The sequence below is a fragment of the Myotis myotis genome, unplaced genomic scaffold (assembly GCF_014108235.1).
Source record: "Myotis myotis isolate mMyoMyo1 unplaced genomic scaffold, mMyoMyo1.p scaffold_m19_p_18, whole genome shotgun sequence".
NCBI lineage: Eukaryota > Metazoa > Chordata > Mammalia > Chiroptera > Vespertilionidae > Myotis > Myotis myotis.
Genome location: NW_023416322.1, coordinates 20,197,982 through 20,213,610, shown reverse-complemented (window position 1 = coordinate 20,213,610; position 15,629 = coordinate 20,197,982). Strand labels below are relative to the sequence as shown.

Below are 15,629 nucleotides of genomic sequence, written 5' to 3'. Positions count from 1 at the left end.
AGGGCACCTGAAACTAATATGATATTTTATGCCAGCTGTAATTGAAAAATAATAATGATAATAATAATAATTTTAAAAGATTGGGAACAGGTTTGAGATAGGCATACCAAAAGGATCAAGCGGCGCCTGAAGCCACCAAAGGGTTAAAAGTGAATCTGGAAGCGCTGGTGTTTTTTTTTCCTCTATTCTGCCTAGCAACTGATGACACTGCATATATCTCCCGTTTTTATTGGGAGAGGCCCTGAGCTTCGAGCAGTTTCTAAACCCCGAAGAGTGGGTGGAGTTTAGGTCCCTGAAAGATCTGCTGGGACCTGCCGGTGTTCTGGTTAAAAGAATCTGAAAGAAAGCATTTTAGAAGGGCTGATGGTGCTCCTGTTACCCCTCCTCATTGTATTTACGGTGAAGCGCAGCGTTGCCCGTGAGTATCCCAAGTTCTCTCTGCTCCGAACTCCGGAGCTGAGGCCGCCGAGGGGGAACAGCTTGTCTTCCTAAAACTCGCGGCGGAATGTGGACGAAGCCGGGCGGAGAAGCGTGTTTAAAACACCCGGGACGTGCCGGAGGCTGGACTAGTGAACAGTTCCCAGCTCCCGCGTGCAGGATTTCAGTGTCACCCCTCCCGACGGGGCGGAAGCCATTCTGGAAGGACCTTCCGGGGAGCGGCCTCACTTTCCTCTGAGCATTGCCCCCTGTTTTCTGCTCAGACCCTTTCTCTTACGTCTGTTTCTCCTCTTCACTGGCTTCCCGAGTCTCCTGGGATGTGGGCAGAGTTTCAGGGGCTTTGAACAGTGGAGCAGAGTCCTCGTGCCGGTTTGTTTTTCTTCCTCACCACAAGCTCCACCTGTGACCGAAGGTCCCACAAAGATAAAACCCTGGTTCTGGACCTGCTTCCCGGGTGTGAGCGATATCGACTGAGCCCAGGAGGAGTTTTCCATGGTTTAGGGCCCGTGTCACTGGGGAAGCAGGAGCCTGCGGTTACCCCCCCAAACCCGAGGAGGTCCATGGCTGGAAGCACCAGGCGCTGTGCCCTCAGCAACTCCTCTTCCCGCTCGGGCTGCGCTCCCTGGGCGGCAGCAGGCGGCGTCTCCACCTGCGTCAGCGCCGCAGTAGGCGGTGACTCCTGAGATGACGGGAAGGAAGGAGCTCTTGCAAATCATCTGTGTAGTAACCACACAAATGTTGGTTGATGGCCCACCACGTGCCAGCAACTTTTGGAGTTGCGACCATGAACAAGACAGACATCAGTCCTACTTCTGCAGAAATTTAACCCAGAAAAATCCCACCATTTAAATAAGAAATGGGAAAGATTGGGGGATGAGGGACAGAGAGAAATTAATGGACAGAAGAAGGGAGAAAAGGGTGCTATTTCCGGAAGGTAAAAGGCGCATATATGTTGCTACCTTTGATCCGTAAAGAGCTGTCCAATAGTGTGACCACAATACCCGCTGAACATAATCTTTCACGCTGTGGTCGCACTAACCCCTGGGTCAGGCTAGGAAACCCAGCCGACGTAATGAGCAGTCAGGTCTTCTCGCCCACAGTTCAGGGGTTCTGGGGTTCTCTCAATGTCACAGCGCCCCTGGATGCGGACACCTGGAACCTTGGTAATGGTGGATGTGAAACAAAGCCAGTCCTCTGTAAAGGGTAGGCAGGCTCACTTTGTTCTGGTTATTCTCCTTTTCACATCCTTCTCTGTCCTATCTTGTGCCCTGGAGGATGACGCCTACAGGCAGCATCACCCAGTCTCTCTCTTGCAGGTTGATTTCCACCCAATGGGAGACACTGACAGGAGAGAGGTCAGAGAGCAAGGAGGAAAGACAGGTCGGGGTATTTCATCTTCCCTTTTCCCATTTCTGTCATGTCTCCAGTGGTAGCGGTGTCCCTCTGCAATATAATTTCCCCTGACTAGCCCCTCTTCATGCGGGTCCAGCTCCCACTGGGCTTGGGGAACACAATTTGCTACTCTTACCTCTGCAACTCTAGGGGTGGTAAAGGCTTCCCATCATTGCTAGCGTCTGGACCTCTTATCCCTCTTTTTTTTTTTTTTTTCTTAACCTTGCTCATACCTCCCATACCAGGGGTCCCTTCTCGAGGTGTCTTCATGTTACTGATCTGGAGTGAAGGCTGTTTCCTGCCATGACCCTGAATGAGAGTTCCTGAGCACCGAGGGATGCTGATAGGGAAGAGAGGCAGGGTTATGAAAAAAGACTTGGTCTAATTGGTATATGAGCCTCATGCTGGCCCTGCGTAGGAGCTCCTAGAGGTGGAAATGCAGGGAGTGCTTGGGAGCACAGCTCTAGGAAGTGTCAAGATAACTCCAGTCTCGCTTCCAGTGTGTTGCTTTCATCGGCTCCATAGCCTGCAGTAGGCTGCTCCTTCCTGTGTGCTCCCATAGCTCCTGTTCACAGTTTTTTAATTTCCTATTTGCAGAAATCTTTCCTTCAAGGCTCTCCTTAAAGCCAGGGAGAGATCTCGTCATTTTTCTTTTCTTTATTTCCCCAGCACTACCTAGTGACCAGTAGACACGTAATAAATGCCTCCTGAGTGAGTTTATGTTCAAAGGTCATGTCCCTAAGAAGTTGAAATTATCTGACTGTGAGCCAGAGAGAACTTGAGCAGTAATTACGACTGTAAAATTGCAACGGTGGTTTACAGTAGTTGCAGAATGTGTATGAAAACAAAAAACCAAAAAATGTTGTTTCATGCTTTACAACTCATCCTGTTCTTCATTTCAACCTGTGTGAAACTGTCCCTGGTGGCTGCAGTTAGCTAGGGCCCTGCATAGGATCTCTCTTGCACAGCCATATGTGGTTTGTATGCTTAATCTTGTAATAACCAAGGTCAGACTCTTGATATTACTCATAATTTTATGGATGCATATCAATCTGCGGTATCAATTTGCCTCACAAATGATGGAATCCTTCACAGATAAAGACTAATGGTGTCTAGGCCCCCTAAATTGACAACTGAGCTAGTATAAAAACACAGACTTAGAGATTATCTGTTTAGAAATGACCTTGAGTTCAAAGAGTTAATGTGGGGGAAATATGGGCATTTGCTATAGACTTTATTAGACTTCAGTCGGTTTCCATGGAGCTGTTACCAAGGTACATGCAGTAGAAAATTCTCCAAGACAACGTTTTACTCCCCTAAGGCTCCCTTCTTCTTGGTTGACATGGAATCTGTCTAAATTGGAGAGATTCAAGTAATTTGTAGATATTTTTTCTGACTAGTTGGAATATCTATTTTCACTAAAATCCATTGACCTTAGCCATCCTCTTACCCCACTTGCTTTATGAAACCCAGATTGAGATAGATGACAAGGGACATTGTTTCAGATGTCCACATTTATATTTATTATCAAAACCCTTTCAAGAATATAAGTATCAAATCAGGTTTTGTTATGACTTCAATAAAATTCACAAAATTGGAATTTCCCTGGGAAATATGAGACACATGGTCATCATTGTATAGAGAGAAGAAAAAACCCCACCAGGGCTCATTCATTCATTCCTTCTCTCATGCTCTACATGGTCCTACAGTGGTGTCCTTGCTATTCCTTAAACACAGCCTCCTCAAGGACTTGGGCTTGCTATTCTTTCTGGAAGGTTCTTCTCCCACGACTCACTTCCTCACTTCATTCACATCTCTGTTCAACTGCCACCTGCTCAGAGAGGACTTTCCTGATCCTTCTGTCTAAAAGATCAGCCTTCTTCACACTTTTTATCTGCTTTATTTTTCTTCACAATTTTCATCACTACCTTCTGGAAATTAGCTTATAGGGCTGGGGCTTTGACGAGTTCGTTGCTGCATCCCTAGCTCTAGGACTATGCCTACTGCAAATTCAGAAAAGAATAAAACTTATACAAAAGGAGACATTGGTAACCTCCAAAAGGGTGGCCTCCAAAGAGTAGCTAAAATGTCAAACTGTCCCGTTCAGCACTTTCATGCCCTAAGTAAGTTCCTGCAGTTAGATGAGTTCTGCCTGCTTATAGAACCGTCCACATTCACTGAATGCTTGGTTTGAGAAGTGTCCAAGGGTTCTCTTAACTAAAAATATCACCATCCACTTCTCCCCCTCATTCCCAAGATGCCTGAAATTCCAAACAGTGGTTCCCAGAAATCATAGTCATTCTGACTGTATTAAGGCATCAGGCTACTTGGGAGGATCAGCAAATAATAGGGACTTTGTTGACCTGGTTATCCAATCAGGGCCCACAGCTTCTTGTAGGAAGGTTCTAAAAGCCTGAGCCTCGGGAGACTAGGGGAATCAGTGACAGTGAATCATTCTAGACACAAGGGGGCAGGAGAGAGCAATGGTGGTGGAGAGGGGAACCTATAATAGTCTGGGCTGGAGAAGTGCCCCTGCCTTAGGACCAGTTGAGTGTCAAGACAGAGGAGAGTGAATCCTGGCTCCTCCACGTACGGATTCTTAGGATGATCTTGGGCCATTTCTTCATCTCTCTGAACCTATTGAAATGGGAATTTTAGAACCTATCTCATAAGGTTGCTATGAAGGGTAAATGAAACGCATTACCAAAGGCTTAGCCTGGTACCTAGCACACGGTACATGCTCAATAAATAAGTGCAATTCTCATGGTTATGACTCAGATGCTGCGGCCCTCCATAGCTCTTTGAAGGCCCAATTTGGTGGAAGGATCATCACCTCCTCCTTGGAGCATTTCTGGATTGCTTCACGAGAGAGCAGCTCTCTCTCCTCTGAGCACTCGATCATGTCACTTAACTACTTGCTGCTATGTGTCATTGCACTGTATTTATTTATGTCACAAGTTCTATAGTAATGTACGTTCCTGGAGGGAAGAACTAGTATCTGATTTGTTTTTCTCTTCCTAACATTGCTCACAATTCCATGTACGTGGTACATACCCAATAAATAAAAATTGCCCCCATGGAGGCATATCTGAAAACACTATCAGTTATTTTATAACCAGTGATTTTTACAGCCTTTTGTAAAAGTGGCCTCATCAGTTAATCTATAAGTTAAAGGAACATAATTTAGGACACTAAGTAACCACTGTGTCTGGTGTAAGTTGTTCGGTTGTGTTGCTCAGGCTTTCCAGCAATGTCTATCAGAGGCTCTTGGGACAGGCAGCGGAGGCCCTTTGAGAAGCAGTTTTACTGGCCTGAACAGAACAAATTCAAAATTGTAGATTTCAGTTCAATAAGTGAGTTGATACTGATAGTCTATTCGTGGAAAGGAAGAGAGAAACCCAATTTCATAATTATTGGAGCAAGAAGAAAGAATCAGAAGATTTTTTTTAGATGGGATCATATGAAATTGCCATTTTAGGAGATAAAAAATGATCAAATATAGGACTTTTCAAGTGACTCAAACTTCATAATTCTACTTCATCTGATCATCCGGGTAATATATCCATAGGATATAAATGATCACAGGGCCTAAGGTACCATGAGAGAGGGGATGATGGACTTTCCCCTCTCTCTTCTGTTGAGTCACTGATTTAACATCTGTCCACCAATCTCCCATCACAGCTGAGGTCGCATTTTGGAAGCCCAACTAAGGAGCAAGCGTGACTCGTACCTATGGACACACCAGATGGATAACTAGGCCCACAGTGAAGAAAGGGGAGAGGGCTGAGATATCTTGGAGTGGGGCCAGGCTGCGGCTGCAGAAGGGGTGGACAGGCAGATGATGGACAGATGGAGGCCAGCCTCTGGGGGCGGAGCAGCCTTTGAAGTCAGGGCTGGCTGACAGAGAGCTGCTCCGCAACCAGGAATTAGACTGAGATTGAGGTTGGAGAAAAGGGCAGAACACTGGACTTAGACAGCATTGTCGACAAACCATATTTCTCTTTACTTACCTCTTATAAACTCTAGTAATGCAGACTTTTATGAAGTGATATTTTTAAGAAGAAAGCGACATTACAAGAATTGTCAATATTGTGTGTGGTAATGCCAGTGATGTTCATTTAGAAAAGATTCTCCTGTTGAGCAGAAATGCCCCACGATGTTAATACCTTTATTTTTTTTTTTTAACTTGGTGGCATGTTCTACGCATGTAGACGCAGCTGTCATACATGGAACCCCATATTCCAAGGGCACTTCTATACCAATCCGACTTAGCTCAGTAACACCATCTTTTTTCCCAATTCCTTATTCCTTCTCCTCTCTCATTCTATGCCTAGAATTTGATTTCTGTGAGGTGTTTTTTTTTTTCTATGAGTAACTGTGGAAGCAATTCCTACCCATTTCTCCAGCCACAGGCCTTCTTGCTGCTCTTGGAACATGCCAGGCAGGTCCTTTCCGCAGGACCTTTGCACAGTCCCCCCTGCCTGGACTGCTGTCACCAGATATCTGCCTGACCCCCTCATTCCCTACAGAAGTCACCTCCTTGGGGAGGCCTTCCCTAACCATTGCTGTTTAAATTGTATTGCTTAGTCCTCTTTGCAGCTTTATTTTTCTCCATTGCACTTTTTTAAAGGCATGTTATATATTTCATTTATTTTGCATTGTCTGTCTCCTCCCTTCCCCCCATAAGGGCAGACACTTGCATCCGTCTTGTCTGTTGTGTGTGCAGGGCCTAGTGCAGAGCGCTCAGATGTCTGCTGAATACACAGACGGATATCAGGGAGGTGTGAGAACTAATGTTCACAATCTGTTCTTCCTTTTGCCTCCATCTTTAAACAGTTGCATATCTGCAAAGCCATAGAACCTTTCCAGATGTGGAGAAATAGCACAGTTTCAAAGTCAGTGACAGATAAAAGCATACTTTTGCAGACTCCAAATAAATCCGATTTCAGCTCTGCTCCCCTTTATGAAAAAGGCTCCAGGTCTTGGGCTAAAGTTCTCAAGCCCTTTGCAGCCCCAGTTCCTGGGACAATGATTCTGTAAGAGGAGGCAGCAGCCGGTCCAGGGAGGAGTGGGCACCGCTGAACATGGAGCAGTGCGTGGGGATTACAGAGACGGCAGCTTATGGGCCTGCATGGTCTGTGACTCTAAATATCTTCCTTCTTTCCCTCCCTCCCAGGGACTCACTCTCTGAGATATTTCCGCCTGGGCGTTTCAGAACCTGGCCATGGGATCCCTGAATTTCTCTCAGTGGGGTACGTGGACTCTCATCCCATCACCACATACGACAGTGTCTCTCGGCTGAAGGAGCCGCGGGCGCCGTGGATGGCGGAGCACCTGGCGCCGGATCACTGGGAGAGGTACACGCAGCTGCTGCGGGGCTGGCAGCAGACGTTCAAGGTGGAACTGGAGCGCCTGCAGAGACACTACAATCACTCAGGTGTGAGCACAGCAGATTGCTTCCCCTCCCTGGGGCCCACCCTGGCCAAGACCGGTCCCTGGGCCGACAGCGCGTGAAAGCTTTTGCCGAGTTGCCCTTTCTGTGGCTTTTGGCAAAGCCTGGACAGTTTGCTGGATGGGGTTCCGTGCCTGCCATCTGCCCTGTGCATCTTCCAAATTGTCTGTCGTCCCTAGGAGCCCTTTGTCCTTTGCCCCCTGTGTCCTGATCCCAATATCATTCAGGCTGGTGACCTGTATCTTCTCCTTTCCCATCTAAATGTGGCCATTCTGTGTCTCATTGCTCACGTGTGCATAGTGACTTAGGACATTAACTTTTCCAGGGATATTCCTGGCTCCTGCATATCTCTCGCTCCACTGCACTATAAAGTTTACCCATTAATCACTGCTATTATAGGAGTTATCCTATAGTTCCCCAAGGCAGGAATGATCACATTCCTTTGGCACACAGTAAGTATGCCACGAATATCTGTTGCTAGATGGGATCATGTCACAGGAACCTCCTGGAGACAGTGATGTCATGGTGGGCCTGTGGGGTGCTCTGTCCTGGGGTGGAGGATGCTCCCAGCCACACCCCCACTCCCATCCCCAGGGCATTCACCTCCACACCCTGTGTAAACGCTTTCCCGGCCTGTATGTGTTGCAGGGTTTCACACTTACCAGAGGATGATTGGCTGTGAGATGCTGGAGGATGGAAGCACCACAGGATTTTTGCAATATGCATATGACGGACAGGATTTCATTATCTTTGATAAAGACACGCTCTCCTGGACAGCTGTAGATAATGTGGCTCACATCACCAAGAGGGCGTGGGAGGCCAATTGGCATGAGTTACAATATCAGAAGAATTGGCTGGAAGAAGAATGTATCGCCTGGTTAAAGAGATTCCTGGAGTATGGGAAAGACACTCTACAAAGAACAGGTAAAAAGAAGGGAGAACTCCTTGTCCCCGCGCCCCCAGAACCCTGGTTTTATAACTTCCTCTAATCTAGGTTATATTCACCTTACTCCGAAACACACCTTGTTAGTCAGACCATCATGATCTATGACTCCCTGTGAAAACTTTCCCCAGTTGCTTTTATCAGCATCTTGACGAGATTCAGCAATCCCACTTGAGAGAGTGGAGTACCCCTGGGGACACCTTCTTTTGTGGGGATCCAGTGAGACGAATCCTTCCATCTCCTGACAATGATAAGCTGGGAAACACTTTGGGCAGTGGAGCAGTTCTTACAAGTTCTGTGGTAACTAAGGGCTCCCATAACACCAGTGTGAGTGAAATCTGGACTTACAAAGAAGAGAGACAGAGGGTCTTTGCTTTACTAAAGGATTTATGATAAGATTTCTTTCGGTGAAAAGCTCCTTACACATTAATGATAAGGATTTAATCAGTTAACTTTTAGTTAATACAGAACTTTCCCCTTATAATCTTATTCAAAGTGAATTTGCCTGTATCATGCTATAGGAAACTCCTAGACACAATGTGCCTCTTCCCTCAGGGGTGATCTTTAATGGTGGGCTTTCCAGAGCTGTGGCCGGCCCTCGGGAGGCATCAGGGCCCCGGTTATGAGTGTGGACTATCTCTCTAAGAGCCTGCCTGTGGAGGCAGGTAACTAGAGTTTGAGCTTCAACTCTCCTACTCACTAGCTAAGTAACAATCTCAATTTTAATGGTTGCAGTTAACAGAAACCTACGCTAGCTGGCCTAAGCATAAGGGGGGAGGTTATTTATCAGGCAGAAATCAGGGCAGTGTGGGGATCCAATGAATTAAAACCAAGATTTGAATGGTTTTCTCCAAGGGGAGGTGGTGGTAGCCAACACAAAGCTCACGTCCTTGTAGTTTCACCATTCTGGAAGAATGGGCTTCTCTCTCCTAGTTCTAGCTACAAATTTTTTTTTTTTGAATTATAGGAGGACTCTGATTGGCCTCAGTTGGATCATGTGCCACCTCTTGCCCTAATCACTGTGCCCATCAGGAGAAGTTTCTAAGACTGGCCATGGGTTACAGAGTCCTGACAAGAACCAAATGGCACACTCAGGATGGTTTAACTGGGAAGTCAGTAACAAGATTATTTACATAGGTGCAATCACGGTTGAGGACACCCGTTAAGGGACTTGCAGCAGAGGGAAGCCATTACTCCCCCTGGATCTGAAGTCAGAAGGGAAGGAACTATTGTTACCAGCACCCCGCAAGGGCTGGTACCCTGGAAGAACCTTCTAGCAAGAGCTGTGGCTATGGAGGACCATGGTCAATAGCAGACTGCAATGGCTGGGCAACTGGTGGACAAATTCCTAGCCACTCTCTCTTCTAGTTTTCTGATCTTTTGCTAGGGGTTCTCCTCCCAGAGGCCAGACCCAACAGGTAGCTGGGGGCAAGGGAGCCCTGGAGTGCAGTCTGGTGAGCACAGCCTCCTGGGGCACAGAGCAGGGCACAGACGGCCTGATACTAGATCTGGGAGCTAGCAAAGAGAGAGCAGCCAGGACACACAGCTTGGGTTATGTTTCTGTGTCAGGGTTAAGAATGGTACCTCTTGCCCGGCTGGCATGGCTCAGTGGTTAAGCGTTGACCTATGAACCAGGAGGTCACAGTTCAAGTTCCTGCCAGGGAGCATGCAAGAATGGTACCTCTTAAAAGAAGCAGTAGGGGGAAGGTAAGAATGGTACCTCTTAAAAGAAGCAGTAGGGGGAAGGTAAGAATGGTACCTCTTAAAAGAAGCAAGATGTTAGGGTGGGGTGGACTAATTTTTCAATATAGGGAGTGTGCTTGTCAGGAGACGGGGTTCTTGTTATGAGAAAAAATGGGGCTAATAGAGGCTAGGCCAGCAAAGCAATAACTGTGAGTAAATTAAGTAAATGATATGCCTACCTCACAGAAATTGCTGTGAAATAATGTATGTGAAAGCTCTTTGTATACTATAGGTCTCTGTTTACCCATTAAATGGTATTGTTGCCAGATTGAAAAACGTCTGACCGCTCAGGATCTGGTTGAAGTCTAGGGCCACCTTGGGGTTGCATGGGACCCTTAGTCATGAGGCATTTTAGGCCGAGGCCAGCCAGGTCTGAAGAGAAGCTGTGAGAGTCTCTGCTTCCCCAGCGTGATTAGTGGCGTAACCTTTTCGAACAGAGAACCCAGTTGCCAGGCCTGCTGTTCTCAGTGAAACCAGCACTAGGAGAAGGAAGACAGAGTTTAACTGGGATTTGAGGGCGAGTACTCTTTGGGAAAATGGGGGAAGCTTGCATACCTGGGGTGTGCGTGAGCAGTGTGGGAAGTCTAACTTCAGCATAGCTGCTCCCCCTCCAAGCCTACTCTCGCTCTACCATGAGTGTCCTAAAGGTGTCTCAACCCATTGGTCAGAACCCACTCCTAGGAAAGGATCTGGGATCATTTCTTACAGGCAACAAGCAGAGTTCCTCTCGGAGGCGTTATATATTTTCTTGTTAATGTTGGAAAGCCTTTTCTCCTTCTAAACTATATGCCACAGAAAACAGAACTGGGAGGTATTGTTGAGACGAGGGCTCCTCCTGTATCTCGGTGGCAGGTAGCACCGTGGGGTGAGGAAGTGAGTAGAGACAAACAGGAAGCAGCCCCTCCAGGGATGGCGTTGGGCTCTGTGTGGCTCATGTCTCGATGTGACCCAGTGTCAACAGGAAACACTAAGGACAGCACCATATGGAAAATGAGCAGAATGGTTAAGAGGAAGCAAGACCACAAATGGACAGTTTCTTTGCTGTCACTGCTGGAGCTCCTCCAGGATATGAATGTCCATAGCCCCTTGGAGGGCATAACTGTGACGTGACCTGTTCCATATGTTTGTATCTGATGACAGTCACTGTCGTAGTCCATTCGGGCTGCCATAGAAAATACCACAGGCTGGGTAACCTACAAACAACAGAAATGTATTCCCACAGTTATGGAGGCTGGAGGTCCGGGATCAGGGTGCCTGTGTGGTCAGATGAGGACACTGTTTCAGGTTGCAGACTGCTGACTTCTTGCTGTGTTTTCACATGGTGGCTGGGGACAAGGGATTTCTCTGGAACTTCATTTATAAGGCACTAATCTCATTTTTGAAGGTTTTACCCTCATGACTTAAGCACCTCCCAAAGGCCTCACCTCCTAATACCATCATCTTTGGGGGCTGGGATTTCAACATATGAATTTGGGGCGGAGAGGGGGGACGGGGGGGACACAAACATTCAAACCACAGCAATCACCAAAGTACCAACTTGAGTTCAAAGGCAATTCAGAGCCAAAGCTGAGCGGAGATGGCTGTGATATCTTTGCATAAGCACAGAATTGAGAAAAAGGAGTGCTGAGTTCTAATCTCCAAACTTTTGCTGAATTACTTGTCACAGTTACTACAACTTCTGTAGCTTAGTTACATGGCTCAGCAACACATGCATTATTCTTGAGCACACTGCCCTAGCAGGAAGTGCACAATAAATTTGTTGTTGATGAAACTGGGTTCCGGGTCATTCTTGGTTTTAGATGTTTCCTGCAATGAAGAAAATTAATTGGGAAACCCAGTCACCAAGTTCTGATATTGTATGCTCAGTACATAAGATATTTCTATTTAACTTTATCTTCTTTTTCCTAGAGCCCCCACTGGTCAAAGTAAGTCGCAAAGAAACTTTTCCAGGGATTACAACTCTTGTCTGCAGAGCTTATGGCTTTTACCCCCCTGAAATTTCCATGATTTGGATGAAAAATGGGGAAGAAATGATCCAAGAAATGGATTATGGAGGTATTCTTCCCAGTGGAGATGGGACCTATCAGACATGGGTCTCTGTGGAGCTGGATTCTGAGAGTAGCGACCTTTACTCCTGTCATGTGGAGCACTGTGACGTCCAAATGGTTCTTCAGGTCCCTCAGGGTAAGGACAGGGTGTGCTGTCTGGGAAGTGAGACGAGGAAGGGGGGCGAGCAGCGAGGGGGATCACTGGATGCTTTAGAATGCGTCTTTTAAATCAGAGGCTCTCTCACCTTTTGGTCTCAGGGATTCCTTGTGTTCTTAAAAACTGAGGATCCCAAAGAGCTTTTATTTATGTGGGTTTTCTCTATTGCTACTAACTATATTAAAAATTTTAACATTTAAACTCAAGAAAATACGAGTACACATTTCATGAGCTATCAGAGCGATGGTGTCCTCACATGTGATGTAGCCTCTGGAAAGCCCCACTGTGCACATGTGAGAGATAAGGAAAGGGAAGTCATGACTTAGACCTCGTGGACTCTCTGAAGGGTCTTGCTTGAAGACCCCGGGGCATTCAGACCCCACTTTGAGAGCTACTGTCCCCCTGTTTTAGATGACTGCCCTGCATGGATCCGTGAAGTGAGAAGCAGGAGTAAGAAAAATGGTGTTGGGCTTCCCGATGATCACAGGGACAAAAGTGCCCAAAAGTTAATACAGAGCGGGAGAAGGACTTGTGGAATTCCCCCCATATGCTTGCTTTTAGGGTCAGAAGCTATCCTTCTGGTGGTCAAAGCTGTCTCTGGGTCCATTGTCCTCGCCATGATCCTGGCTGGAGTTGGCTTCCTGGCCTGGAGAAGGAGGCCTCAAGGTGAGAGGCATGTGGAAGGGTCCAAGGGGCTGCAGATTATCACTCCCATAGCCCCACAAACTTTATTTTCTGCACTTACCACTCTACCCTCCATTTAGATGTGAGTTGGTCCACACTTTCTGATCACAGAAGGAACACCTCTCCCACCATATTGGGAACACGCACGTGAATAATGCTTGCAAGGAGAGTGGTCTGTTTCATAGGTGATGCCTGACATCAACAGAGTAGGACAACTTCTGTCCAGGTGAACTGTCCTCCCAGAAGTTGGGTCAGAGAAGACAGAGTGATCTTGATTTGTCTTTTTCTAAACTATATCCTTATTATTAATTACTATTGACTTTTTATTTTGTCCTTTGTTTCAAGACATCAGTAAGTTTTCCCATTTTGACAAACATTTTCTGACCCAATTATATGAAATTCCTTTTCCTTCTAAATTCATCTTTCAATACATAAAATGTTGAAAAGTAGATACCTTTGGAAAATGGGAATTGGGGTAAGGCAGAGGGGAAGGAGAAATGGGAGGGATATAGGTTCTTGATACCTTGGGGAAACCATTCCATATATATGTATTAAATACCTACTATGTTCCAGGAACTGTACTGGATGCTGGGATATAGGAATGCGAAAGACAGACATGATTTCCACTGTATTTTAGGGTCATCTCCCCCCACACTACTCCCACCCCCGATTTCAGTAGATGCTCAGGTTGATCACAGCATAATATTGATGAGTCCCGGATTTTGGGTTTGAACCCAGTGTGGGCCAGGACTTTGGTATTGCTTCATAACCACAGATTTCAACCCCAATTCAAGTGCTATGGTATAAAGCATATTATTAGATCAAAGTAAAAAACAACCCCTTTTATTAGAAAATCAGCTCAGAGTTAGTGGATCATTCTGTTCTCTTTACAAAGTACAGCACTAATCTCAATCTAAGCAATAAGAATGGCTGAAGCAAAAAGAAAAAACAAACAAACAAAAAAACAACACAAAAAAGAAAATTTAAAAAAAGCTTTACAATGACACACCTGTCTCAAGAATGAGACACTGAGTTCCTGCTTTTTATCTTGTGGAGTGTGTGAATTTGAGTTAAAATTTGTCAAGTACTGAGAGAATCTTGACAAAGCAGGCTAAAAATGTCAATGGCAGCTTCTCAGATTTTGCTGAACATTGCATAATCTTTTTTTGAGCTATAAGGAAAAATGCACGTATCTGACTAAAAAGTCTTTCTTTCAGAGAAAAATGAAGTCATCTACCTTCCTGCACCAGATCAATAATTGGGGACAGCTCTTTTCCAGTTGTCTCTCCTCTGGGAACCACGGTCACCTCTGCCCCCTATGGACTCAAGTCCAGTGCTCAAAGCTCTTGACCACACCCACCACAGACATGGATGTTACAGGACTGAACATTTATGGCAGAAAGACAGGAGCCACAAAGGTTTCTTCATTCTTTGGCTCCCAAAAGACTGTCAGCTTTCAAGCTCTTCTGATGGACTCCTTTATCACATTTGGCTCTACCTTTTGCTTGTCTCATGATACAATAATACCCTACATCCCATCTGTCAACGATGATTTACAAGTAAATTAGAGAATCTCAGAGCTGGAGATATCCTTCCATATGAAGGCCAGCAATGTCTTCTCTAGTGCCTTTGACTGGAGCATCCAGGCTCCACTCGAATACCACCAGTGAAGAGCACCTCACTACATCATGAAGTGGCCTTTTTCTTCCATCATGAGAATGTATTATGCAAGAGCTTTGAACCGTGGGTGCCATGACTGTGACCCTACAGACAGCCTTGGACCACCCCTGAGAGCAGCCAGCGAGTTTCTATAGTGCCCTGTGAATAGCCGGATCACTTCACGTATTTCCTGGCCCGAGAGAAAGCCAAAGTGTCCCATTCTTCTGGCATCTCTGCCTGGTAGCTTGGAATCTTGGAAATATGCATGGTCTGATTATGGAAGTGATCTCATTCTTTCTGTCTTCTGTGGGAGAGTAAGGACAATAATTATCAGACATATTATCACCTTCAGTGGAACTACAAAGATCTATACCCAAGTGCAACCTTTTAATATAAAAATGATAGTATGTTTATCAGAATAGTGTTCAATCCAATTTCTGTCTTTTTTCTACTGGCTTATTGTAGATGGGCCTGACTCACCTTTATAAATATGCTTATTCTCCATGCTTATTCCCCACCCACTGAGAGTAAATAAAAGCCCCACTGTGAGAATTAACACCCCTTGATCCGCCTTATTGTACCCCTAAAATCTTCACTGTTGTTTGCCTCTTGTTCACCTGTCATCTTTGATTCTCAGTAAGAAGGTCAAAATCTACCAGAGGGAAGATGCTGATGTTTTTCAGTGAGTTAAGTATGAGTTCAGGTCCCAGGATCTTGGACTCTCCTGGACATAAGATTTCTGGAAACACTCAGACCATGGGGAACCCATATTGTGGCTCCAGGGGACCTCACCAAGGCTTTCACTGTGGCCTCCTTCCCCAACAAGTTTTCTTTTTGCTTCCCCACAGTAGGCTTGGCTGAGTAAAAAGGACACCAAATATGGCCACTTACAGAAATAAGTGAAGATAAGCGCCATATATGCCATTAAATGTGTCTTTATACCTGGGGGAGGGGAAGGGGGGCGGTAAGGGATTGGAGGAGTGAGGGAAAGGGGGACATGGGAGATATCTGTAATACTGTCAATAATAAAAATATATTAAAAAACAAAAACCGATGTGTCTTTGTTATGAATCTTGTTTGATCACAACACAGCTCTGCCCATTTATTCTATGT

At 45.8% G+C, this 15,629-nt stretch overlaps 1 protein-coding gene across 5 annotated transcripts; it reads left to right on the top strand.

Annotated features, from left to right (window-relative positions):
• Positions 1-249: 249 nt before the first annotated feature.
• On the top strand, positions 250-15,072 carry LOC118672807 (major histocompatibility complex class I-related gene protein). Of its 5 annotated transcripts, none has more exons than XM_036342660.1 (6): positions 250-418; positions 7,007-7,267; positions 7,931-8,206; positions 11,877-11,893; positions 12,735-12,839; positions 14,075-15,072. In XM_036342660.1, the coding sequence occupies exons 1-5, from the start codon at positions 364-366 to the stop codon at positions 12,792-12,794; spliced, it is 669 nt and encodes a 222-aa protein (XP_036198553.1). In that variant the 5' UTR covers positions 250-363; the 3' UTR covers positions 12,795-12,839; positions 14,075-15,072. The 5 variants fall into 5 exon arrangements, with proteins under 5 accessions (XP_036198553.1, XP_036198552.1, XP_036198554.1 ...); XM_036342657.1 differs by having other exon boundaries at positions 252-418; positions 11,877-12,152; XM_036342659.1 differs by lacking the exon at positions 11,877-11,893.
• The last annotated feature ends 557 nt before the right edge of the window (positions 15,073-15,629 follow it).

Coding starts and splice junctions, on each gene's coding strand:
- LOC118672807 (XM_036342657.1), top strand. CDS start 364: ATGGTGCTCCTGTTACCCCTCCTCATTGTATTTACGGTGAAGCGCAGC. Junction 12,153..12,734: donor GGTTCTTCAGGTCCCTCAGG/GTAAGGACAGGG, acceptor GCTTGCTTTTAG/GGTCAGAAGCTATCCTTCTG. Junction 12,840..14,074: donor CTGGAGAAGGAGGCCTCAAG/GTGAGAGGCATG, acceptor TCTTTCTTTCAG/AGAAAAATGAAGTCATCTAC.